Raw genomic sequence first — 26,182 nt, forward strand, 5'->3', positions numbered from 1 at the left:
ACTTTTCCACAGGTCCCAAAGCCCTCTGGCTCACACCGCCTCTCCAGGACCTCTCACGGCTGGGCCGGGGCTTGCCAGCTCGCATGGCAAAGATGCTATCTGTGGGCCCGGGGAAGGCTGCCAGGGAGAGGGTGGGGTGGAGAAGGGTTCCCACTCAGAGGGTTCCCCTGCCCCAGAGGAGGAGCGCCTCCCCCGGTCCCCCGGCCTGGCCTGTGCGTGAGAAGGGTGCAGAGAGGAGAGGCGTGTTTGCTTGTGCGTGTGCCTGCAGGGCAGGGCGTGCAGCCTGGCGTTCTCTTTGCCCCCAGTCAGAGGGCTGTCAGGGCAGCTCTAGTAACCAGGGAATTCTCCTTCTCCCAGAGTCACAGCTGCAGCAGAAAATCAACTTTTCTACCCTAAACTTCCCTCCGCTAGTCCAGCCTGAGCGTGGCTTTCGAGGCTGCTCTCAGCCTTGGGAGCTGTTTCCCTGGACCCATCCTGTTTCCTATCAGGCCACGTCCCATCCCACATCTCTCTCTGCAAGACAGCTTACAGTGGAGCCCATTAAGCCAATGGGTTTTAACTCTCACAACAACTATGTAAAGCGAGTGTTGTTATTATCACTTGACAAGGGAACCGAGGCTCAAAAAGCTGAAGTGGCTTTGGCTTCAATTAAGTGCCAGAGCTGGGACTTGTTCAATGTACCTTTTTGCAGTGTCTACTTGGTAACAGGTGCTCTGTCTAGTGGTGGTCTGCTGTCTCCCAATCCAGCTTATCCTACTAATCGGCTGCCCCCTCGCCCCCATCACCCCCATCATCCCCCGAGCCTCTGCCATTGGTGTGCAGATCCAGTGTCAAGGTTCCCTTCCCTCTCCCCTGCGAGGCCACTAAAATCCCCTTGACTCCCAACCTCCCAGGATCCCTGTTGTGTTTTTCTGTCTTGGCAGCCTCTCCCTTGCACTGGCATCTCCTCACTTTTTCTCTGCAGACTTCGCTGGCGTAGACTGCTGCAGGGTGTCTGGGTTTAGGCTTGCAGGTAACAGTGTAGTGGTCAGAGGTCCAGCTCCAGCGTCACACAGACCTGGGTTTGAATCTTGGCTCTACCATCAGGAGCTGTGGAACCTGGTCACTCACCCTCCCCCAGCCTCAGTTTCTGCCTCTGTACAATGGGGAGGAAACAATAGCATCACCTGACAGTATTATTGCGAGGAGCGTTAAATGGGATCTGGTGTGTAAACTGTCTGGGATATAGTAAGTGCTCAGTAAGTGCTCAGGGCTATTGCTGCTATTGCAACAGTATGGGTTCTAGCCACCCCGCCTCACATCAGCCTGGCTCCAGCTTGCCCGTACTCTTAGCTCTGCCCTTGGGAGGCTCTGAAGACCCAAAGTTCACCATTTTTCACATGCAGGTCTGCTCAGATTCCCCCCAGATGCCGTTTTTCCTCTGAGTGCTCTTCCCCCTACCCTTGGACCTGACTTAGCCCATTACTAGAATAATAAGAAAAATATGCCAGACTCAGCTGGTGCCAGGTAAATACAAGCGTGCCTCACCATACCTAGAAGGGTGGTTCCCGAAATGTTGTTGACATAAGTCAAAGTTTTAGAAACTAAACCTTATTTTTCTTCACCAAGAGCCTGCTATTAAGAGGAATATTAGGAGTCCCCATTGAGGTTCATCAGTTAACAAACCAGACTAGTATGCATGAGGTTGTGGGTTTGATCCCTGGCCTTGCTCAGTGGGTTAAGGATCCGGCGTTGCCGTGAGCTGTGTTGTAGGTTGCAGACTCGGCTTGGATCCTGCGTTGCTGTGGCGTAGGTGTAGGCGGCTACAGCGCTGATTGGACCCCTAGCCTGGGAACCTCCATATGCTGCTAGTGCAGCGCTAAAAAGACAAAAAAAAAAAAAGGAATATTAGACTGAATCCTTTCAGAGAACAAAGAGCCCCTTTATGGCCAGTTGAAGCCAAATGTCATTGATCAGGTTTGCTTCAAGTGACTTATATGTTAATTTGACTTCCTTCCTGCCCCCATGACATCATCTCAAAGAAAGTATGTGATTCTAACAAGGAAATTCATAAACTCACTCCATCACTACAGATGGGCTCATCTGAGGCTTTGGAAATGAGTTTTGCAGCCCACTCGGGGATCTGGTAAACTGAGGTCCAGAAAGATTTGGACACCTAGTCCCTGGGGGTAAATGTCAATTCCTTAAGGGCCAGTGGTAGCATGGGTGCTTCTGAGCCCCCAGCCCAGGGCTGGGACCCTCGGAGAAGTGGCTGCTAGTAAGAACCCCCAGGCCAGGAAGGGTTAACATGTCTCTGGCAGGGGAAGCAGTGCAGCTGCCCAAAGGCAAGGAAGTCCCTTCCTCTCTGAAGTAAGCTGGAACCAACTTCCTTTCTGAGGACTGGGTGCTTCCCCTTAAGGCAGCATGGAGGACAGCTTCCTGGCTAATGGGGTGCTCCCCAGGGCCTGGCCTTCCCTGAGGCCTGTGAGGTTCAGACACTTTTCTGGCATAAAGCAGGGTAGAGAGTGGCAGGACCTGGAGTATGGGGCTTTGCCCAGGATCTGACCATTCAGCAGAGGGCCAGCATTCTTAGGGTGGCCTGCCCCATCGTGCCTGGGAACAGGATGTGGGGGCAGTCCAGCTTCACAGGAGACCTCCAGGCCCCCTCCTTCCCAGGTCCTAAGGACACCCAAGTACCACCTGAGTGATCGTAAGAAGCAATGGGAATCCTCCTTGAAATGATGGAAGTGTCCTGAAGGTGGGGAGGAACAGAGGAGGAGGCAGCGGCTCTGTTTTGAATGAGCGACTCTGTTTTGAATGAGCCCTGGTACTAGCCCCACCCCCACCCTCCACATCCTCACTCCCCATTGTTCTGCCAGGCTCTCATTCATTGTACCAAACTCAGCTCAAATGTCCTATTCTCCAGGTAGCCCTCCAGGACCATTTCCTCCACCACCTGTACCTGGAGAGGCTTCTGCTGTGTCTGCCTCCCTCACCAGACTGGGGAATATTTAAGGAAAGGGCCTATATTGTATTGATTATAGTAGAGCAGTGCCTGGCACAGAGCAGACATTCAACACGCATTTCATAAATAAATGGATTGGTGGGTAGCTGGAATGAACCATCCCTCCATGCTGGGTGCCAGGAACTCCTATCTCTGCTTTGCAGGGCCTTCCATTCCTCATGCTGCTCTGCTCCATGTCATCTTTTTCTCAGCCAATGATCCACAAAAACTCACCCCTTTTTTCAGGGAGGCGAGCTTGTTGGGTGTCTGCAAATAGTGCATGCAGTGTGATCCATCCCATCAGCTCTGGTAAATATTTCCCAACTCCGCCGCCACTTGCTGGCTGGGCCCCGAAGCTGTTGACTGAGGCATCTCAGACGTTTGCTCAGTGGGTGCTGGGTGCCAGGACCTATCCTCTAGGGATCCAGGGTCTGCGTATAGGACTCTGGCCAACCTAGTTTTCTAAACTCTTTGAGGCTGAGAGTTCAGTACCAAGCCAGAAGAGGCCCCTTACAAATGCCCCTTAGGGAAGACGAGGTTCTCCCAGGACTGCCCTCTTCTGGCCATTTCAATGGTAAGTGTGATTGGGGTAAAGTGACACCCCTGACTTTCTTTTTCTTTTTTTTTCTTTTTGCTTTTTAGGGTCACACCTGCAGCATATGGAGGTTCTCAGGCTAAGAGTCGAATCAGAGCTACAGCTGCCAGCTTACTCCACAGCCACCGCAATGCAGGATCCAAGCCGCATCTGTGCCCTACACCACAGCTCACGGCAACACTGGATCTTTAACCAGCTGAGCAAGGCCAGGAATTGAACCTGCAACCTCATGGTTCTTAGTTGGATTTGTTTCTGCTGCGCCATGATGGGAACATGTAGACCTTTATTTTAGAAATTGTTGTAATGAACTTAAGTATCTGGTTTTTCTAGCCCTTAGCAAATAAAAGTGGGGAAGTTGAGCTAGAAGAGGGGGCTTCTAGAAGCAAGGATACCAACAGTAGCAGATAAAAACCCAGTTGTGAGAACAGAGGCAAAAAACCTGGAAAAGCAAAGCTGAGGGGAAAAAAAGCAATTTGGGGCCATTTAGTGCTACTGCCAATTGAGGCCAAACACTTCACCGTCCCCGAGGGCATGATGGCTTTTAAAAAGAGTTCACAATTACAACTGAGTCATTAACTAAATTATCTTTCAGGTACTCTTTAAGGGAAAGAAGAAATGTATATAGTACTTTTTAGCAAGATTTCTATTCAAAAAGGAAACCAATAAATATCTACCCAAAACTGATAATAAAGGCTTTGGAACTTCAAGGGATAGATTTCAATGACTGAAAATCCATGTATCTGGGGAGGCTTCCTCAAGAAATCCTAGAAATATGAATGATGTGTTGAATTTTTTTATTAAGGGATAGTTAATTTATAATATTATATTAGTTTCAAACATACAGCACAGTGATTCAAATTTTTTATAGATTATACTTCATTTAAAGTTACTATAAAATATTGGCTGTATTTCCTGTGCTCTACAATATATTCTTTTTTTATATACAATATATTCTTGTAGCTTGTTTATTTTATGCATAGTCGTTTGTACCTCTTAATCTCCTACCCCCTTTTTTGCCCCTCCCCCCTTCCGTGTCCCCACTGGTAACCTCTAGATTGTTCTCTATCTCTGTGAGTCTGTTTCTGTTTTGTTACATCCATTCATTTGCTTTATTTTTTTAATTCTACGTATAAGTGATAACACACAGTATTTGTCTTTCTCTGTCTGACTTACTTCACTAAACATAATACCCATGCATGTTGCAAATGGCAAATTTTCATTCTATTTTATGGCTGAGTGATATTCCACTGTACACACACACACACATATATATTATATAATATGTATGTATATATGTGTGTAGACACATATACGCATAATATATGTGTGTATACACACATATACGCATAATATATGTGTGTATACACATATACGCATAATATATGTGTGTATACACATATACGCATAATATATATATAAACATACACACACACAACCCATTCTTTATCCATTCATCTGTTGATGGACACTTAGTTTTCCTCCAAATATTGGAAATTGTAAATAACACTGCTATGAACATTGGGATGTATGTATCTTTTCAAATTAGTGTATTCATTTTCTTTGGATATATATCTGGGGTGAAATTACTGGGTCATATGGTAGTTCTACTTTTTAGGGTTTTTTTTGTTTTTTGTTTTTGTCTTTTTGTCTCTTTAGGGCCACACCCTCGGCATGTGGAGGTTCCCAGGTTAGGGGTCTAATCGGAACTGTTGCTGCCGGCCTATGCCAGAGCCATAGCAGTGCCAGATCTGTGACCTATACCATAGCGCACGGCAATGCCGGATCCTTAACCCACTGAGCAAGGCCAGGGATCGAACCCGAAACTTCATGGTTCCTAGTCAGATTCACTTCTGCTGCACCACGGCAGGAACTCTTACTTTTTAGTGTTTTGAGGACCCTCCATACCGTTTTCCACAGTGGCCGCACCAAATTACATTCCTACCAACAGTGTACAGGCGTTCTTTCTCTATATCCTCACCAACATTTATTAGTTATGGTCTTTTAAAGATTTTAATTTATTTATTTATTTATTTATTTATTTATTGTCTTTTTAGGGTTGCATCCATGGCATATGGAAATTCCCAGGCTAGGGGTCAAATCAGAGCTTTAGCTGCTGGCCTGCACCACAGCCACAGCAACGCGGGATCTGAGCCCATCTGTTACCCACAACACTGCTCACCACAATGCCAGGTTCATAACCCACTGAGTGAGGCCAGGGATCGAACCTGCATCCTCGTGGATTCTAGTCAGATTCATTTCCACTGAGCCATGACAGTACCTCTGTTGTTTATAGTCTTTTTGATGATAGACACTCCGACAGGTGTGAGGCGATATCTCATTGTGGTTTTGATTTGCATTTCCCTGATGATTAGCAATGTTGAGCATCTTTTCATGTGTCTGTTGGCTATCTGTATGTCTTCTTTGGAAAATGTTTATTCAGGTCTTCTTCTCAGGTTTTAATTGAGTTGTTTGCTTTTTAAAAAAATATTGAGTTATATAGAGTTGTTTCTATATTTTGGATATTGACCCCTTATCGGTCATACCATTTGCAAATAGTTTCTTCCATTCATAGGTTGCCTTTTTGTTTTGCTGCTGGTTTCCTTTGCTGTTCAAAAGCTTTTAAGTTGGAGTTCACGTCGTGGTGCAGCGGAAACGAATCCGACTAGGACACATGAGGTTGTGGGTTTGATGCCTGTCCTCACTCAGTGGGTTAAGGATCTGGCGTTGCTGTGAGCTGTGGTGTAGGTCGCAGACATGGCTCAGATCCTGCATTGCTGTGGCTGTGGTGTAGGCCAGCAGCTACTGCTCCAATTAGAACCCTAGCCTGGGAACCTCCATATGCCTTGGGTGCTGCCCCAAAAAGCAAAATAAATAAGTAAATACATACATTAAAAAAAAAAGCTTTAAAGTTTAATTAGGGTCTATTTTACTTTATTTTGCCTTAGGAAACAGATCCAAAAAATACTGCTCCAATTTATGTTAAAGAATATTTTTACTATGTATTCTTGTAGGAGTTTTATGGTTTCTCATCTTACACTTAGGTCTTTAATTCATTTCGAGTTTATTTTTACACATGGTTTTAGAGAATATTCTGATTTCATTGTTTTACATGTAGCTTTCCAGTTTTCCCAGCACCACTGTTGAAGAGACTACCTCTTCCCCATTGTATATTCTTTCCTCCTTTGTCATAGATTGATTGACTGTAAGTGTGGGTGTTTATTTTGGGGGTCTCTATTCTGTTGCATTGATCTGTGGGTCTGTTTTTGTGCTGGTACCACACTGTTTTGATGACTGTAGCTCTGTGGTATAGTTTGAAGTCAGGGAGCATGATACATGCAGCTCTGTTCCATTTCAAGATTGTTTTGGCTAGTCAGGGTCCTTTGTGTTTCCATACAAATTTTAAAATTATTTCTTCCAGTTCTGTGAAAATATGACATTACTATTTTAATAGGTATTGCATTGAATTTATAGATCGCCTTGATCATTTTAACAGTATTAGTTCTTCTAATCCATGAACATGATATATCTTTCCATCTGTTTGTGTCATCTTCAATTTCTTTCATCAGTGTCTTATAGTTTTCTAACTACATACCTTTTACCTCCTTAGATTATTCCTAGGCATTTGATTCTTTGTGGTGCAGTTTTAAATAGGATGATTTTCATTTCTCTTTCTGATATGTTGTTTTTAGTGTCTAGAAATGCAGCAGATTTCTGTATATTAATTTTGTATCCTGCCACTTTACCATTAATGACTTTACCAAAGTCATTAATGAGCTTTAGTAGTTTTTTGGTGGTGTGTTTAGGATTTTCAATGTATAGTATCATGTCATCTGCAAATGGTATTGATTTTCCTTCTTCCTTTCCAATTTGGATATCTCATTTTTTTCTTGTATGGTTGCTGTGGCTAGGACTTCCAATACTATGTCAAATAAAAGTGGTAAGAATGGCACCCTTCCCTTGTTTTGTTCCTAATCTTAGAGGAAATGCTTTCAGCTTTTTACCATTGAGTATAATGTTAGCTGTGGACTTGTTAAATATGGGCCTTTATTATGTTATGTTCCCTCTATACCCACTTTGTGGAGAGTTTATCATGAATTGATATTGACTTTTGCCAAAAACTTTTTCTGTGTCTCTTAGGATGATTATATTTTTTTATTCTTTAGTTTGTTAATGTGATGTATCACACTGATTTGTGCAATATTGAACCATCCTTGCATCCCTGGGATTAATCCCCCTTGATCATGGTGTATGATCCTTTTAATGTATTGTTGGACTTGTTTTGCTAATGTCTTGTTGAGGATATTTTCATCTAGGTTCATCATAATACTGGCCCGTGATTTTCTTTATTGCAATATCTTTGTCAGGTACTCTTTAAGGGAAAGTAGAGATGTATATAATACACAATACCTTCAAAAATGAAACCAATAAATATCTATCCAAAACTGATATAAAGGCTTTGGAGCTGCAAGAAATAGGTTTCGGTGACTGAAAACCCACTTATTTGGGAAGACTTCCTCAGAAAAGCTTAGGAATTTGAAAGACATGTTGAATTTTCAATCAGATAACTTGAGTTCAAATCAGAGTTCTTCTGCCCACCAGCCATGTATCTTGGATAAATCACTTGCTGTTCATGAACCTTGTTTTCCTCAACAGTAAGACAGGAATAGCATCACCTGCCTTTTCAGTCTCATGGGAATATTCTGAAAATCAACCACAATGATATGTTTGAAAGTGCTTTGTAAACTGTAGAACATCATGGAAAGGTACAAGTGAGTGTCTGCCTGCTGGGAGACAATGACTCAAGATATGGTGGGCAGAGTTCCCGTCGTGGCACAGTGGAAATGAATCCAACTAGGAACCATGAGGTTGCAGGTTCAATCCCTGGCCTCGCTCAGTGGGTTAAGGATCTGGTGTTGCCATGAGCTGTGGTGTAGGTCACAGATGCGGCTCGGATCTGGCATTGCTGTGGCTGTAGCATAGGCTGGTGGCTACAGCTCCAATTATACCCCTAGCCTGGGAACCTCTATATGCCACAGGTGTGGCCCTAAAAAGATTTTAAAAAAAAAATGTGGTAGGAGAAGGAGATGGATGTCTCATCACTGCTTTAAAAAATACAGACATAACACACACATCTGCATATATGTGTTATTTAGATAGTGCGCTCCTACACCTCTCAAGACTCTCTTTTACCAGGTGAAAGTAGGAAACTATAAGTAACTTCAATACCTCATACACTAAAAACTTCTACACGGATTTATGAAAGTTTGAGTGTTTAATGTTCTTAATCTTATTTTTTAATTTATAATTAATAATTGCCTTCAAAGAGTTGAACAGAAATTGCAGAAATATTTGACTTAGAAAGTGCATACCTTCTAGAATCCCAAATACCTTCCACTCCATCTGTTATTAGCAATGGGATTCGTTATGGTCTTTCAGAAATTGTTCTGTGTTAGTTCTTTGAGTCCTGCAGGCATTCACAGAGAATTCCTGAAATAGTCTTTTGTTATAAAGAATAAACCTTTAGGGGTGGAAATACACTTTTTTGTCCCCAGAACTTGTCATTCTGTCTCCTCCTCTCCGTTCTTGCTGTTTTGGCCTTGGGCATGTCCCCATCAGATCTTTCCTAGACGATTGCAATAAACAGCGTTTTAACTACTTGCCCTGCGTTCGGTTGTCCTCTCTTCAAATCCATATTCCACACAACAGTTAGCATCGTCTAACTAAATGCAAATCTCACCCTGTCACTGCCCTTTACTCCAGTTATACTTTGCCCCTGAGTCCAGCCTCAACTCCTTTGCGTGACCCACAGGGCCTCTGCCATCAGACCTGGCTGCTTGCCCAGGCCTCTCGCACCCCACACTGCTGCAGCACTCTGCACTGAATTGCTTTTTTCCCTGAACGTGAAGCCCTGTTTCGCCGTCTGTGGATAAGCTGCTTCCTCTTCCTGGCATGCCCTTCCTTACCTTTTCCCGGTGAACCCCGCTACATTCTTCAGAGCTCATCAGAGGGACTTCTCTTCTGTGGAGCCTTCCTACCCCGTTCCCCTTTCTCTAGCTCTCCTCTGCCCTGAAAAAGCAAATTACGACCCTTCCATGAGACCACTGCACTGCCTTCTTGGTGCTATAAATTCTGCACTGTACTTACTTGCCGTCTCCCAGTTAATCTGGGAGGTCCCTGTTCATCTCTGTGTCCTAGTTCCTCTTGGTATACAGTAGGGGTACACTAAATGCTTAGTGCACTAAACTGGGGAGAGGGCCTTTATGGGGCAGGAAAACCTCCGTTTAAGGCCTGCCACATGGAAGACTGTCTACTCCACCACTACTGGAGCAGACAGTGTGCCTCATTTAATTTGGGGTGCCCCAAGAATATAGGAGACAAGGACCTCAGCCTTACTTAGAAGACTGTTCTCAAAGATGAAAGTTACCAGGGAAAGCCATTTACTTGCATGTATAGCCAAAGCCCAGGCTTTCAGAGACAGGCCTCAGGGTCATAGGCAGTTACCAAATGCCAATGAGAATCCCATTCAGACGTATTGCAAGTTTACTTTTAGTAACTCCATTGGCCCCACATACATGTAAAAGTCCCAGGTACACTTGTGGGAATGTTTTTACCAAGTGTGCAGCCCACGTGAAAACCACAGAGGCACAGAGGCAGAGGTCAACATGCTCCTTTTTGAGTGGGAAATTCTGGGTGGGAACAAATGGGGCTGCCTTACAGACTGGTATAGGCAAAAGATGGAGAGCCTGGAGGCCACAGACCCAAAGAGAAAGTCAGGCTCTGCCCTTCCTGACTCAGTGAATCCTCTGAGTCTTGGTTCCTACTCTGTAAAAATGGTTGGATAATATTATTTCCCTCACTGAATTATCATGAAGAGTAAATGACAATATGTTTGACGGTTGTAATCTCTACCATGCTTTGAAAACATTACTTTTTCTCGGAGTTTCCTGGTGGCCTAGCAGTTAAGGATTTAGCATTGGCACTGCTGTGGCACAGGTTCGATCCCTGGCCTGGGAACTTCCGCATGCCACAGGCATGGCAAAAAAAAAAAAATTACTTTTTCTCTTTCTTGGGCTGATCCTCTTGGCACTAATCTCTGCAGTGCTTCACAACCACAAGTTGACTCTGTGTGTGTGTGTGTGTGTGTGTGTGTGTGTGTGTGTGTGTGTGTCTCCAGGACGAGCAGGGCACATCTGTCCTTCCTCTCATTAGTCTCCCTTGGACCCCAAAGTAAAATGTTCACTGGCGTGGGGATTTCCAGGCAGGGCTGAGGCTTCCCTTTCCCCTCTCTGCCTCTCATGATGAGGGAGAGAAAGAGCAAATGTTAAGCCCCTGGAGTTAATTATATGTGTGAGAGTCAAGGGAATAAAGAATGCTGGTTCCCAGACGAAGTGTATTAGGTCACACATCAAGAAGGTGTGTGCTTTATCTGTATCTAAACTTTACCCTGTGCACTGACGGAGCACTCTGAATCAGGACTGAGATTAAATCTTCCTAGAGCAGTGGATTAGGTTTACTACAGGAGCCTGAAGAGGCAACAACATCAGAGTGATAGAAACAGAAGATAGAGCCGTGCCGCAGTACAGTGGAGTAGGCCAAATACGGGGGAAGGAGAGGAGAGGAGGTTAGGAGACCTGTCCTTGAGAGCCCTGGCTTGGCCTCCAGGCCCAGCTTGGGTACAACTCTACCTCTGTTGCCTTGAGCAGGTGATTTCTCCTCTCTGGACTTCAGGAGTCATAACTGTAAAATGAGCCACTTGAACCAGGTGGTATCTACAGTTCCTTCCAGTTCTGATGGAGAAAGAAGGGCATCAGCGTGTGTTGAATGCCTGCCATGTACCTGGCACGATCTGCACTAAAGCTACCTTGAAAGTCTATGAGTCTGTGACTTGATCACACACAGTAGTCTGGTTTATGTAGAAGACCTGTGGAATCAGATAGACTCATATTGAAATCTCAGATCTATTATTTACTAGCCACGTAACTTTTAACTTTTCCAGGGCTCAATCTTTTCATCTGCAAAATGGGCCTAGTAATACTTAAATGCGTACAAGTCAATGCCCACTCTCTCTTTTATTCATTATAAATTTCTTAAGTAGATTCCTTCTAGTCTATTTTCCTCCTTTTGTGGAGGCATAATCTAAGCCTAGAGAGATGGGTGAAGTAACTAAACATTAGGTCATGCAGGTCTTTAGAGGCGAGCACGGAGCCCCAAGTCAGGCCTCCTGATTGATTCTGAGTCTCATGCTTGTTTCCTGGATGTCTTTCCCCCCACCCCCGCCCCCGCCCAATGTGTCTTTGCTCTGAAAAGGATAGCAAAGTCCTTCCGTAGTAGGCAGCCCTGGTGTGTGCAGAAGAACCCAGTGTGACAACAGCCAGCATTCACACAACAGACAATTCCCAGGAGTAGCCACTGGCAAACAGTTTTCAGAGTGTGACTCAGAGACCGTGCCCAGCAGTTCTTCCCCTGCCTCACCCCATCTCTACCTCCTGCCATTCCACTTTTGGGGGACAGAACAACCATCTATGTGGGCGAATCAGTTGTTCTCTGTGGTTCTCCTGCCCAGCCAAAGAACTAAAGTGGCGGGCTCTGTGCTCTTGTCCATCAAGTAGGCAACCAGAGAACCAGAAGACTGATTCAAAAGAGATCAGGGTCAAAAGAGAGCATTCTTATCAATCCAGAGCCTCACTGGAAGTGGACACTGCTGGTGTCTCAGGAGGGCTATGGGGTGATACAGTGGTTAAAGCTGTTCAAGTCCTGGGCACCAGAAATGTCCCTGAGGATGTGCCCGCAAAGAAAGCACAGCCCCTTCCCAGAGTTTTTAAACTTGAAGGCCTGGATCTATCTGCAGAGGGAGAAGAAAACTTTTATGGACTTAAAATGATGGGGTTTTTCAGACATGCATCAGCACCAGCAGTGCTGTGTCCCAAGAACTGACGCCAAAATACTAAATAACATTACCGATAAGCTTGTTACATTTCCAGAGTAGGTACAAGCAAGAAAAACAAAGATGATTCTTTGGAAAGCTTTAAGAAGGAGCAACTCCAAGTGGCCCCAGCCCCCTAAGGAACCGTATGTTTCTTAAAGGGCCCCATGTCTCCTCGCTTCCATCACTCCTTTGTCTAGAAGTTGGATGCTGTCAGGAAGAAGATCCCAGCATGCGTGGGCAAAGGTGTGGCTAGGCTGGTTTGTCCTCGGTCTGACTAGAGACCAGGAAATGGACGGAGGCACTTCCCAGAGGCACCCAAAGAGGCAGAGCCTTGGACTCATGGGGAGCAGACAAGAGCCATGGAGAAAGGAGTGTCCCCCAAAGTGAAAATATAGCCAGCATCTCTTAGAAGACTCTCTGGCTTGTTCACCTGAAATGAGTTACCTGCCAGCCCCATTCCTCCACTTGGAATATGTTTTTAGGATCTTTTCATGAGCAACACATTTGCCAACGCTTTATAGATCAGTTAAAAAACAAAAACTCTTCCTCACTGCTGGGGAGAAGTATAGAAGGGGGAGAGAAAGAAAAAAAAAATCTTGCCTGTAACTGAAGGCAGGTTGGGAGATGTTCACGCTTTGAAATTCTCCTTCTTGTGAAATGTTTATGAAACACTTTCCACAAACGAGTTATGCAACTGGAACTACAGCTTTGATCATTTTCATCGCCAGTGATATATTCATTAGTGTTGGTCTCATTCCCCCCACCCCGAGAGAGGGCCGTGTGAAATGTCATGGGGAGGGGACTAGGGCCGAGTCCCCTAGCCCCCCCATGCCCCACCGCATGACCTCAAACAGATGGTTAATAAGGAGGTCCAAGTGTGGGGGGGGGGCCCAGAACATCGCTTTCCCCATCACCTGTCGTCTGTTCTTGCTTCCATCCCCGGGATGTTTGTAGTATTGTTTTGTAGAAAGAGCACCAGGGGAGGGTCAGAGCACCATCCCCTTATCTGGGATTTGCCAACATCTTGTTATGTAACTTTACACTCATCTCTGAAGCACTCCTGGTCTCTATGAGATGGGAAGATGAACACTTGTCCCCAGCCTCCTGGCTAGGAGATGAAGCCACGTAAGGAATGTATGAAGGGTTTCCAGTATCTCAGAGGGGGCTCTCTCTTTTCAGAATGAGGCTATTGCTTTTTAAAGTAGGCGATGTCAGGGAGTTCGCTGGGATTGAAAAGATAACCACCCTTGATACCTTTTTACCTCCTTGGTCAGCACCCAAGACTCAGTGTAGTACTTTTGCACAGCACAGTGGGTGGAGAAGATCCCAAACTAACAAACCGTGTCTAGTAGATGGACAGGATACCCGATGGCTGTGACCCGGCAGAGCCCTCTCTGGTGGCCCAGGTCCTGGGGATTAGTCCATCTCAAACAGGGCCTTGAGAAGTAGTCCTCTTGCATGAGAAGAAGTGCCAAAGGGACCCTGGAGACGAGCTTCACCATTCTAGGCAGGCTGTGGGTTTCGTTGGGTTTTCACAAGTATGGAGGAAATGGGTTTTCATCCAATTTGCCTCCGGTCCTCACATTAGAAGTCAGTGGGATCCAACAGAAGCCTCTCTATCTCATCTTCTCCATCCACAGCCAACACCCAGTTGCCTGGAAAGGCTCCAGTCTTTCCCATTTGACAGCCATGAAAGGGATTTTTGGATTTGGAAGGGACTTTCTTCATTTCTTAGTTTCTTAGACCCTGCACTCTCAGAGCATTGTCCAAGTGTGGCAGAGGCAGTGTGGCTTCCAAGTCCAGCTCTGCTCTTTCCGAGACCCGGTGACCAAAGCAGAGACATCAGATCTTGTCATGGAAAAAGTCTCCTGCTGTATTGTCTTTCAGAGTGGTCTGTTCAGGACTGTCTTCTTTGGCAACGGCTCACACCCAAGGGGCAATGAATTATGAAAAAAGAAAGAGTAAGAGGTTGAGAAAGCAAAAAAAATTAAGTAAAAAAATGAAAAAGCTCAGAAGAGTAACCCGCAGAACTGTCAGAACACCTCGGACTAACACTCAGAGCAATTCTTTGCCATCAGGCACCTCATTTTCAGAACCCAGAGGTCGGCAGGGCTGCTGAAAGGGCTTGGGGGGCAATTGATCCAGGAAGCAGATGAAAGGGTGAGCTTTCTTTTATGATGGTGCTGGTTTCTGAAATTAAGTGTTGCAGGAAGACCTGGCACTGATTCTAACAGATAGCACCCAGGTTGGAGGCAAAGCACATGTTTTCAAGCTCTGTCATAGCTGTGCTCCTTATCTCTCCATTGCGCATAATGAGTCTACAAAGGAGCCTTGCCACTTGCCTCCGAGCTGGAGCCAGGCCAAGCTGCCTGCGGAGGTTCCACCAGCGCGCTTCGCTTCGAGTTCCAATTTTCCATGTTCTCCCTCTGTCTGCCTTCCTCCATCCTGCCTCACCTATCCCCACTGGGGGACAAAGGACGCGGGGAGCCGGAAGGGGCTCCCGAAGGGAGATGTGGGGAAGGGAGGCTGGCCAGAAAGGCTCTGCTTAGGTGAAATCTCCTCTCGGAGCAAACCTTAAGATTGGTGGTGCAATTGGTGGTACTATTTGAAATAAGTATCATCTATTTCGAGCTTTTTAAAACCTGCTAACAAATGTTTCCCCGGAATCTAGGATGTGAAAACTAATTTCTGGGAGAAGAACTAGGACACCAGAGCTTCTTAGATGGAGCTGCCAAGTGTGGGTGTGGAGAGCTGAAGGGCACTGGGGGTGGGGAAGAGGGCTATGCTGGAGACCACCCACTGGGGGTCAATGCCTTCGGAGTTCTCAAGACATCTAACTCTCTGTCCCTCACCACACTACTTCTGGTCACTGTCCCTTCCTCCTCTTTGCTTCCAAGTTTCCAGAATAGTCTCCGTAGGTAAGAGAGGAATGATTTGTAAAGACTGTCCCTAAATGTAGTATCCTCTTACTAATTCTGGTGCAACCAGAACTTCCTGGTGCTGTTTAGGTCTGCTTCATCTTAAGAACACCAGATTAGCCAAGTCTGCCAATGTACCATGGAATTGGAATCAATAATTCCACTTCTCTCTGAAAGAGAGAAAAATCAGTAGAAGCATGTAACAGATGGGGAAACCAAGTCTCATAGAGATGAAATGATCGCTCAAGGTTATATATTAATTTAGAGTCAGAGTTAGGACTAGAAACAAGTTCAAGCTCCCAGGTTAATATTTTCCTTGCTGTTTTCCACTGGGAGATGGAGAGAAGGAGTCTGTTTCTCTTTTATCCAGTTAACGTGCATTGGGTTCCCACTTGGTACAGGTACCATATTAGGATATGAGTTCCCTCCCTAATGTCACTCAACAAGACCTTCTTAACTCCGACCAAAGGGAACTCTTCCTTCAGTGATCCAAAGCACCATTTTCCCACAGCAATTAAGCACAAGTGGCACTGTGCTCAGTCTGAATGTTTAACTGGGGTTAAACTAATGCAGAGAAGAAAGAGTCCAGATGTCCGTGACATTCCCAGTATAGACCAAGAAAGTGGTTTAAACCAGGGTCCCTGTGGCCAAACGTTTCCAACAGAGGCCCCCCCAGTGTCTTTTATAAGGTGTGGTCCAGATCCCATGCTCCCTGCCATATCATATGAATTCAAAGTCACTTGCATACACTACACCCCCCCCCCAGTGGACTTCCTGAAAAGCTGCAAGAGGGTAGTTGTTCTCCAGATGGGTGGAGGGCTGGGCACAAGTCGTTCTTCCTGCCCTGCCCTTGGACACCTGGCAAACCCACAGGTGGGTGGTTGGTGTTGTCACTGAAGGGTGGTAAAGGCTGGAGAGAGTTTGGAAACCACCATAGGCCCCTCAGGCTGCAACTACAGCAGTGACTGTGAGGGAGACATGTCCCCGCCTGTAGGCAGACAGGCTAGGACCGTCACCCATGTCACATGGGCAAAGAGGCCAGCTGCAAAGGCAGCTCAGCAGGCAGAGGACAGAGGAGTGTGGAAAACAAGGGGGCATGGCGGGGAAGCTGGCCCTAGACCTTGAGATTATGTGGACCAGAGGGGGGGGGGAAGAATGTAAGGGATATTGGTAAAGGTGTGTGTGTGTGTGTGTGTGTGTGTGTGTGTGTGTGAAGTAGGGAGTTTAAGAAATACCATTTAGGGTCACCATCATTTCCTAAAAGAAATTCTTCTTTTTTTTTTTTTTTTTTTGCTGTTTCTTGTGCCGCTCCCACGGCACATGGAGGTTCCCAGGCTAGGGGTTGAATCGGAGCTGTAGCCTCCAGCCTATGCCAGAGCCACAGCAACGCAGGATCCGAGCCGTGTCTGCAACCTACAGCACAGCTCACGGCAACACGGGATCGTTAACCCACTGAGCAAGGGCAGGGACCGAACCCGCAACCTCATGGTTCCTAGTCAGACTCATTAACCACTGCGCCACGACGGGAACTCCTCCTAAAAGAAATTCTAACATACTGCCCACCCAAGAAAACTTTCAAATAAATGTGTTTTTTGTGTTGTTGTTGTTGTTGTTGTCTTGTCTTTTTGTCTTTGAGGGCCACACCAGTGGCATATGGAGGTTCCCAAGCTAGGAGTCAAACTGGAGCTGTAGTTGCCGACCTACACCACAGCCACAGCAATGCAGGATGTGAGCCGCATCTATGACCTATACCATAGCTCATGGAAATGCCAGATCCCTAACCCACTGAGCGAGGCCAGGGATTGAACCCATGTCCTCATGGATGCTGTTAAGTCGGATTCGTTAACCACTGAGCCACGACCGGAACTTTAAATGTTTAAAGTCACTACAGAAATTCCCTCTTTTGTGGAATTTCGATGAGGAAGAGCATATCTTGCACTAGGTACCAGCCCAGGCCCCAGAATGATATTCAGGAATGATCAATCCAGGTAGATTTCCCATCTGGAGGATGGTTCCTCCAGAGTGCCTCTCACCTCTGTTCCCTACCAGCTGCCTTGGCCTGTAGGGCACATGCAGGCAGGAGAATCAAGCTGCGGCGCAGGAGGCACCCAGCGCTTTCTTTTATTCTGCGGGCTTGCCACTCATCTTCTGCCCTGATCTTCTCTGAGTTTCCACTTCTGTCAGCCTGGGGAGGCCCAGAACTTATGCTCTCCCCCCCCCACCCCGCCTCCACGTCCAGATAAAAACCGAGGAACTCAGTGATTCCCTGCAGCAGACCCTCTCGCATCGGCCATGCCACCTGAGTCAAGGACCTGCAATGATGCCCGGAAACCAGATGTCTGGGGTAAATGCCAGCCCATGTCGGGATGTTCTCAGTGGGACCGTGAGTTTAAGTCAAGCCTCCTGCAAGAGGCTTGACCCCTCGACCTGTGCTCAGCAGGTCTACACTGGGCTAAAGAACCTCCCATGGGGAATGGAGGCCTGTAGTGGCGGGCGGGGGGGTGGTACCGAACAATCCTTTTCAAGACAAAGCCTGGCTAGTGACGTGAAGAGGCAGGGCTCTGCCTCCCTGGGAGAAAAAGGAGCCAAACTTACCGGAAGAGTGGAGCTAGCAGCTGTGGGGCTGGGGTTTGCCAGGCACGTTCAGGAGAGCCCTGTGATGACAGTGGCTGCTACAGTCACAGAGCATGTCTGTTGCCAGTGGCCCCAAGGTTTTGCCAGCCTAGAACAGAGTGCTGGTGGGGAAATAAAAAGGCACCTATGAAACTATGATGACAGCTGTCTGAGAGGGCGGGTGTACACAAGACGACCCCCTTTCTTGGTCTGGATTATCCTGGGAAGAAAGAGCCTCCCCTCTCCAGAAATCTTGAAGACTAGAATGTGCAGTCATTTCTTCACCTCTTTATTCAGCAAGGGTTTACCACGTCTTTTCTTCATGCACAGACCTAAACTCAGTCCTCGGGGAGTAGGGGGGGAGGGTGGTCACAGAACCCTGGGGGTTTGGAGCACAGAGCCCTCACAGATCCCCCAAGTACTGGGAATGGTATTTCCCTTTGGGGGGACTGTGGGAGGGGGCCCAGGGGAAATGGATTTTCTGTTTAATCGTATTGGTTTTATTAAGAACGAATCACGTGTGCCTTCCTCCAGGATAATTCAGCCCCAGGAAATGGCCAAGACATAGCTTGTAGCATAATCGAGTGGCATAAGTTTTTTTTGTTTGTTTGTTTTTTGTTTTTAACTGGGAAATTGGGATTGCATGTCATTTCTAGGATAAACTCCTCAGAGATGGCTCATACCCACAGCCTGTACTCTCAGGGCATTCCCAGTATAGCTGGCGACAGGACTGACACAGAGAAAAGTTAAATAACAAGGCAAGTGTTAAGTAACAACAGGTTGCAAGGCACAGACTGGCTGAGTGCAAGAGCTGTAACAACACCAGCATCCATGGGGCAGCCACTATGTACCAGACACAGGGACACTCAGAGGCGTAGGGCAAGGTCCCCATGGGACAGATGGGCAGCAGGCAGATGGAGCCCACACTCCCAGCTCGTAAATTCTGTGATTCATGTGTCTCCCCACATAGGACATGGCTTCACTCCATCCGCTCCAGCAGCTCGTGCTGGTTCCCGGACACCTCCAGTCTGTCTCCCAGTTCCTGCTATCTCAGACCCAGCCTGGGCAGCAAGGTGAGAACCCTGGGGGGTTTCTGCACAGACTGGGTGCGGTAAAGGGCTGCTTCTGCTGGGACCCCCGAGTGGAGTGTGGGCCAGGGGCTTGCCTCTGGCGTTAAGAGAGGCTTATCCACCTTAGGCCTCGAGAAAGGGACCTGAGTCTCCCTCTCTGCGTCCCCCTCCCATCCTCCTCAATTTCATGGCAGTTAAGGTGCAAGCGTGGTAGGAGCTGGGGCAGAACAAGGAAGGAGGGGATCCTTGGGAAATGCAGTCCAGACAAGTCCCACTTCCTTGGAAATCTCCCCAGGACAGGCATGGGGATTTAGACTTAACCCCCACACCCCCGCCTGAAGCAGAGCAGCAGTGCCATTTGGGTAGAGCAGCAGTGCCACCCACAGGCCACGGAGAGCATTTCCAGGTTTTCTTTGGCAGGGAAGTCACTTGGAGAGAACTTCTCTTTGGCCAAGGGCAAACAGATTAGAATATTCACAAAAGCAGCCAACATTTTTGAGTCTGATATGCCAGGAGCTCTGTGGAGTGATTTTCCTGACATCTTTAAAAATAATCTTATGTGGTAGGTCATCACATTATTTCTGGCGAAAGCTCCATAACAGTCTGTCGGAAATCCATGTGCTCGGCGTTGCACTATGCTGCTTCTCCCCTTCCCATTTCCACCAACTAGGGCTGGAAGTGATGGAGGAAGCGTAAGCTCCTTCCACTGTACAAATCCCAAGGAGAAGCTTTGGAAATCCAGAATCCAAACAAAATTCAGCTCTCCCTTCTGTCCTTAGCCCCTGCCCAGGTTATAGCTCTTCTTAGTTGCCAAGTCATCTCAGTGTTATGATGATGAATGAGAATACATCAGCCTATAAAAATTTGTTAGCTAAACAATGTATATCATACTCCTGGAATAGGAAAGGGGAGATAACAGTTAATTCTATCTTTTTTTTTTTTAATGTATTTTCTAGGGCCCCACCCACAGCATATGGAGGTTCCCAGACTAGGGGTCTATTCGGAGCTGTAGCCACCAGTCTTCTCCAGAACCGATCTGAGCCGTGTCTGCAACCTACACCACAGCTCACGGCAATGCCGGATCCTTAACCCACTGAGCGAGGCCAGGGATTTGAACCCGCAACCTCATGGTTCCTAGTCGGATTCGTTAACCACTCAACACGACAGGAACTCCATAAATCTATCTTTTTGAAAGGTGGTATTGTGAAACTGGCTCAGGCGTATAACCAGTAAGGTCAGTATATGACGTGGGAGGAGGAAATAGTTTAGTATTTGGAGTTAGAAAAACTCATTAGTAGAGTTCCTGCTGTGGCACAGTGGATTAAGAATCCGACCCTGGAGCTCAGGTAGCTGGGAAGGCATGAGTTCTATCCCTGGCCCAGCGCAGTGAGTTAAAGGACCTGGCGTTGCTGCAGCCGCCACATTAAGTTGCAGCTGCGGCTCAGATTCAGTCCCTGGCTGGGGAACTCCTACAGACCAGAGGTATGGCCATTTTTTAAAAACAGAAAAATGAAAAACTCATCAGTTAAAAAAATTCACTTACTAGCTGTGTGTCTTCGAGAAACTTACCCAATCTTTCTGAATTTCAGTTTTCTCCTCCCTAAAAATGGAATCAGAGTAAAACGCTACCTCACAAGATTATCGATAATTAGTGGAAATAATGCGTGTGAAAAGGCTTTGTCCATTTTAAAATATAATGTGAATTTAGGTTACTATTAGTACTCAAGCCTCTGACTTCCAATACAGGGCTCCTTATAAGAATTTCCTTGCCCATGTATTTTAATAATAAGGGAAAATTAAGCCCTGGCTGTTTTAAACTGAGGAGCATAACAGTTAGCATCAGTGGATGCTGCATATCAGTGACCCTGAACAGCTTAGAGACAGCAGGGACACCAGAGTTCTGCTCTGTGCCCAGTGATTGGGGGTGACCCGTCCATTAGGTGCTTTGCTAGTTGGATGGCCTCATTCCCACAGTGAGAGTGATAGTTCCTGGCTATGGCTCTTTCTAGACAGGGGCCATTGTCATGACCACCAACCAGGCAGAGCCCTTCCTGGACGATTTTCCTGGAGAGGGAAGGAGAAAGCAGTCTTCAGGCAGAGCAATGAGCAGGTGTCGTCCAGATCATTTCCAGAGTCTTGGCCCCTCTCTTCCCTCCCAGCCCTCCCTCCTAAGGATAAACGTCCAGGTCCTGCCAAGAGCCCCTGGCAATTGTCTGCTGCCCTCTGGACTGTGTGGCGCCATTCCCTCGACCTGACACCTTTGCAGGTTTGGTGCAGCCTGTATAGCCATGCTGCTACTTCTGTGGGCAAAACGGAAACCCTCCGCTCCAGCTGGAAATCTTAGTAGTCACTGCACATCTCCTCTTGGATTGCTTCAGCCCTGGTTATCAGTTCCCACGGCAGGTTGCCTTTGCACCACTGCAGGCGGGCAGGCAAGCAGGACTGGTTTGGGGACTGCTGTTTACATCTGCTTCTCCCTGTGTCTGATTCGCCTCCACCTGCGTGTGGCAATCCTGACAGCGCCTGTGGGAGCCTCTCCACAGGGCTGGAGGTGGGTCGGAGGGACCTGGTTAGGTAGCAGGGGGTGGAGACAGTTATCCTGGTGCCAAAGCCGTAGAGCATGTCTTTCAGCTGGCCTGGATTTTATTTGTTGTTTCTTTGTTCCTCCCCTTTCACCCAGGTCTGCAGCCAAATCTTCTCCCCTTTCCACAGCAACAAAGCTCCCTCCTCCTCCCGCAGACGGGGCCTGGCCTGGCATCCCAGGTAAACACCCCGGTCCTCTCTTCTCCTCTAGGAACATCTCAGCTCCTGGCAGGATTAAGCTCTGTGGTTTTTCCCACCCCCTTGATGGTGCACTTAGCCCTCTCGGAAGAGGGGAGAGCAGGGGGATTATCCCTTTTGGCACTTGGGGAACTTCAAGCCATAGCCAGGGAAACGATGGACTCAGTATCACCGGAGCCAGAATTAGAACCCAGAGATTCCGGCTCCCGGGCTAGGCTGCTCTATAACGCAGGCACTCCAGCCCCATTAGGCCCTAGCATCACTCTTAGAGCCAGGGGTCAGCTAACTTTCCAGGGATGCCAAGGTGACCACCCTAAGGGGGAGACCAGAGTCCCACAGGCCTGATGTCCCGAGAACACACAGCCAGTATTTCTCACCTCTGGGCCTCTCTCTTTCTTTTTCTTTCTTTCTTTTTTCTCTTTTCCTTTTTTCTTCTTTTTGGCCACTCTTGCAGCATGTGGAAGTTCCTGGGCCAGGAGTGGAACCCTCACCACATCAGCAACCCAAGCTGCTACAGTGACAATACTGGGTCCTTAATTCCCTGAGCCACAGAGGAACTCCTGTTTTTCTTTCTTTCTTTATTCCTTTTCCTTCCCTTTTGTTGGGGTGGAGGGAGCCTCTCTTAATAAGCAGGCTTTGAGACTGCCTCCCCACACTGCACCCCTCCTCCCGGACACCCAACCCCCCTCCCCACCTGCAGTGGACACATGTGCAGGTCAGGAGGATGGAGGTCTGCGAGAGGGCTCTTTGCAGAGCTGCTGTGGTGCCACACAGCACCTGTTTGCCCATTAGAAAAAAGGCACCTCTTCTCTGGCCAGATGCAGCCTCGTCCAGGGACATGGCTTGGGGAGAGCAGCAGAAGCTGTATAGTAGCTGCCATGCCTTCCCGCATCTGTGTGCCCCCATGCAGTTAATAACCTGCAGCAGCGTGACATGGCCCTGCAGAGATGGATGTGTGCAAAAGTTGGGAGTGACTGCAGAGATTTTCTTTTTTTTATGATTTTTATTTTTTCCACTATAGCTGGTTGACAGTGTTTTGTCAATGTTCTACAGCACCGCAAAGACACCCAGTCACACATACATCCTTTTTCTCACATTGTCTTCCGTCATTGACTGCAGAGATCTTATTAATGTCCCTTCTCTGCGCTAAGAGCTCCCCATGGATCACGAAGGGCCCTGGCTTTAGAGGGCTAGAGTGGCCACTGAAGGCCTCTGGAAGGGGGAGGCTGCCACCTAGTGGCTCATAGGAATGGGGACACCCGAGTCCTGAGCTTTTGGACTTCTGCCTGACTGCTCTCAGACTCATCATCGCAGACCTAGACTTGGAAAAGATCTTAGAGCTCAAGATCAACACTCGTGTCATAACATGTGAGCCGGGTGAGACTGAAACGGAGAGCCTGTGGAAGGCTGTTAAGATCACCTGGGGCAGGGGCAAAGGGTAGGGTCGCATCAGTAAGGGTAGAGAGGAGAAGCGGATGGAGGGGCAGCTGGGGGAGTAGAATCAATGCAGTCTGGCACCTGGTTGGAAGCGAAGCGGGGAGGGAGACGGTCTAGCAAAGAACTCAATAGGTGTTTGTCACATGAAAGGATAGACGAATTCATGAAAAGGAAGACGCGGAGAAGACAGAGCCTGTGTCCTGAGGGTCGGCTCTGCACCACTCCTTCCATGCCAAACAGGATCAAATTCTAATGGTTTCAAAGCATTCTGCTCTTAAAAGACCTTCCCGCGGGAAAAAGACTTCCTGACTTCTCTCTGGTCATCGCAAGGCTGCTGCCTGAACGGGAAGCCTGAATATCTTGCAAGAGAAGAGTACAGTTACCCCCGGGCTAGGCCAAGAGTAAACTGGGAGGAGAAGGAAGATGTGGACTCAGGCCACATCATCCACGCGGGGAGCACTGGACCCAGTGCCCGTTAGGCCATCAGCCCTGAGTTCCACCCCTTCTTTGTGCACAAGTTGGATTTACTCCTGACCCCAAATGGGCACAACAAGGACCCCAGGTATCAGGGTCTGTTTTCCTATGACAATAAACTAAAGAAAGAAGGTCTCCTGACAACCACAAATGAGATCAGGGTGCATTTAGATAGCACTGGAATACCTCTGTTTTTTTTTTTTTTTTTTAAGCAAAAACCAAAATCCTCTCATCAAAGAAAATGATGGTTTAGAAAGTAAAATGGCCGTCACAAGAGTTTGGAATTTTATGACAATTTTATTAATGTAATGAGTCTCAGATGGTCTCTGTTATCTTCAGTTAATGCCTGTGGAACACCTCAGTGACTTGGTTTTGTGGAAAAGAACAGGCGAAACAACCTTTTTCTTGTCTCATTCTAAGATTTGTTTGGGGGACCTTTGTAAACAAGCCTGCCAGCTCCTTTTTTGGTGGAAAACCAAAAGGAGGAAGTTACCTGCTCAGAGTCAAACAACTGAGTCATAGATGAAAACCCAGAAAGGCCACCTCCCTAGCCTGCACTCCTGTTGTTTCTGCCTTAGCAGTTCTAGCTATTTGCCAGTCCCTTCATAGAAACTCTACTTTCCACTTCCACACCATTGAAATAATAGCAATACAACATATCTATTCCTCTGAGTGAGCCTATTGGTTACAAAATATCAGAAAATGTCATTTGATCTGTGGCCTGCTTGTGGAGCTGTTTGGTGTGTGTCCCCTCCTAGGCAGTTGGGCGTCCAGGGCTGCCAGGATCCTCTTTAGAACCTCATCTGGAAGCGTCTCAGCATCTCCCAGCGTCCAAGCATCTTCCCAGCTCTGGAGGGGCTGACGAGCCCAGTGACCTGGAGGAGCTGGAGAAGTTTGCCAAGACCTTCAAGCAGAGGCGCATTAAGCTGGGCTTCACACAGGTTTGGTTTGGGGCAAGGAGATGGAAGAAATCGGGTTGAGTGAGTAGAGACTGGGCTTCCAGAGTGGCGGTTTCAAGAGCGATCTGAGGCTCACTGTGTTTGGGGCAAACCCATCGTGTGCCTGTGTTGCCCGAGCATAGGACCCAGTTGCCATCGGTAGGGAAACCGGGGACAGCTGGTGGAGAGGAGAGGAATGAGAGCCAGGCAAGGAGCAAGCCCATAGGCACAGCCTGCTCAGTCTACGGAGAGAACGAAACCAATTCTCCATCTTCGAGGGAAAAAAATCTTGAAGGGAGCCAAGGTGGTGGGCGGGTGCTGGAAGGTTCGGTGGGTATGTGATAGGTGCTAGAACAGTGGGGTATGTGGACGAAGGAGAGAAGGAGCCTGCCTCTCAAGCTCCTCCCTCTCCACCCCCACGCGCAGGGAGACGTGGGGCTGGCGATGGGAAAGCTGTATGGCAATGACTTCAGCCAGACTACCATCTCGAGATTTGAGGCCCTCAATCTGAGCTTCAAGAACATGTGCAAGCTCAAGCCACTGCTGGAGAAGTGGCTGAACGATGCAGGTAGGCCTTGGGAACACAAGAATGGATGCTGCTCTAGAGCATCTGCAGGGAGGGGCTGGCAGCTGGTCTGGGCTGGGGCTTCAGGCAGTTGATACGCAACACCTTTTCCTCTCCTCCTGAGTATGGAGCCAAAGGAGAGATAAGACACAGGAGACGGGCAAGTAGAGATGAAAACATTAGCTTCATTACCAGCAAGCCATGAAGGACTTGACTTCAGGTCTGTGACCACGAAGACTTGCCCCATTCCATTCCCTACCCCAGAGCCACCTGCCTCGCCCACAGCACAGCTCACCAGAGACAAAGATTGGGTCTGCAGGGCAGACGCACTTACCCAGATTGCTGCCTGGACTAAGTCTAGGTCAGGGGGATAGGGAGGTGGGTTTTCTAGTGTCTCAGGGCTGGGAGGAGGAGGAAATAAGCACAACATGAGATCCTTATCTGGCTAATTCTTGAGTAAGTTTTCAGAGGGCAGGGAATTATTGCCAGCGAGACAGGTTGGGAAAGCCTTACAGTAGGAGTCGGGTTTGCAGGAAGATTTAGTCAGGAGGACACCGGGAGACTTTCCAGGAGGTCTAGGGTATAAGTCAAGGGCAGAATGTTTGGAATAATTAGTGAAAGAGTGTGGAAAAAAAAAAAAGGGAGTGTGGTGTCACAGAGTAGCATGGGACAGGACTTCTCAACCATGCCACTATCAGCATCCTGGGCAAGACAATACTCTGTTGGAGGCAGATGTGCTGTGAATTAATTGGAGCATATTTATCAGCATCCTTGGTCTCTACCCATGAGAGGCCAGTAGCACCCGCCCCCTACTGAGACGTGCAAAAATGTCTCCAGATACTGCCAACCATCCCTGGGGGGAGTGGTGGTGATACAGCATCA

General features: G+C 47.6%; 1 protein-coding gene across 3 annotated transcripts in view; it reads left to right on the forward strand.

Annotated features, from left to right (window-relative positions):
* Positions 1-26,182, forward strand: part of POU2F3 (POU class 2 homeobox 3) — an 80,749-nt gene that overhangs the window by 40,604 nt on the left and 13,963 nt on the right. For all 3 annotated transcript variants that reach the window (XM_047753562.1, XM_047753564.1, XM_047753565.1), the window contains 5 exons: positions 17,662-17,766; positions 19,006-19,108; positions 21,786-21,868; positions 24,556-24,738; positions 25,162-25,303. In XM_047753562.1, coding sequence (XP_047609518.1) covers positions 17,662-17,766; positions 19,006-19,108; positions 21,786-21,868; positions 24,556-24,738; positions 25,162-25,303 — 616 coding nt within the window. The remainder of the gene's footprint in view (positions 1-17,661; positions 17,767-19,005; positions 19,109-21,785; positions 21,869-24,555; positions 24,739-25,161; positions 25,304-26,182) is intronic.

This window comes from Phacochoerus africanus, chromosome 11, assembly GCF_016906955.1.
Source record: "Phacochoerus africanus isolate WHEZ1 chromosome 11, ROS_Pafr_v1, whole genome shotgun sequence".
In the NCBI taxonomy this organism is placed as follows: domain Eukaryota; kingdom Metazoa; phylum Chordata; class Mammalia; order Artiodactyla; family Suidae; genus Phacochoerus; species Phacochoerus africanus.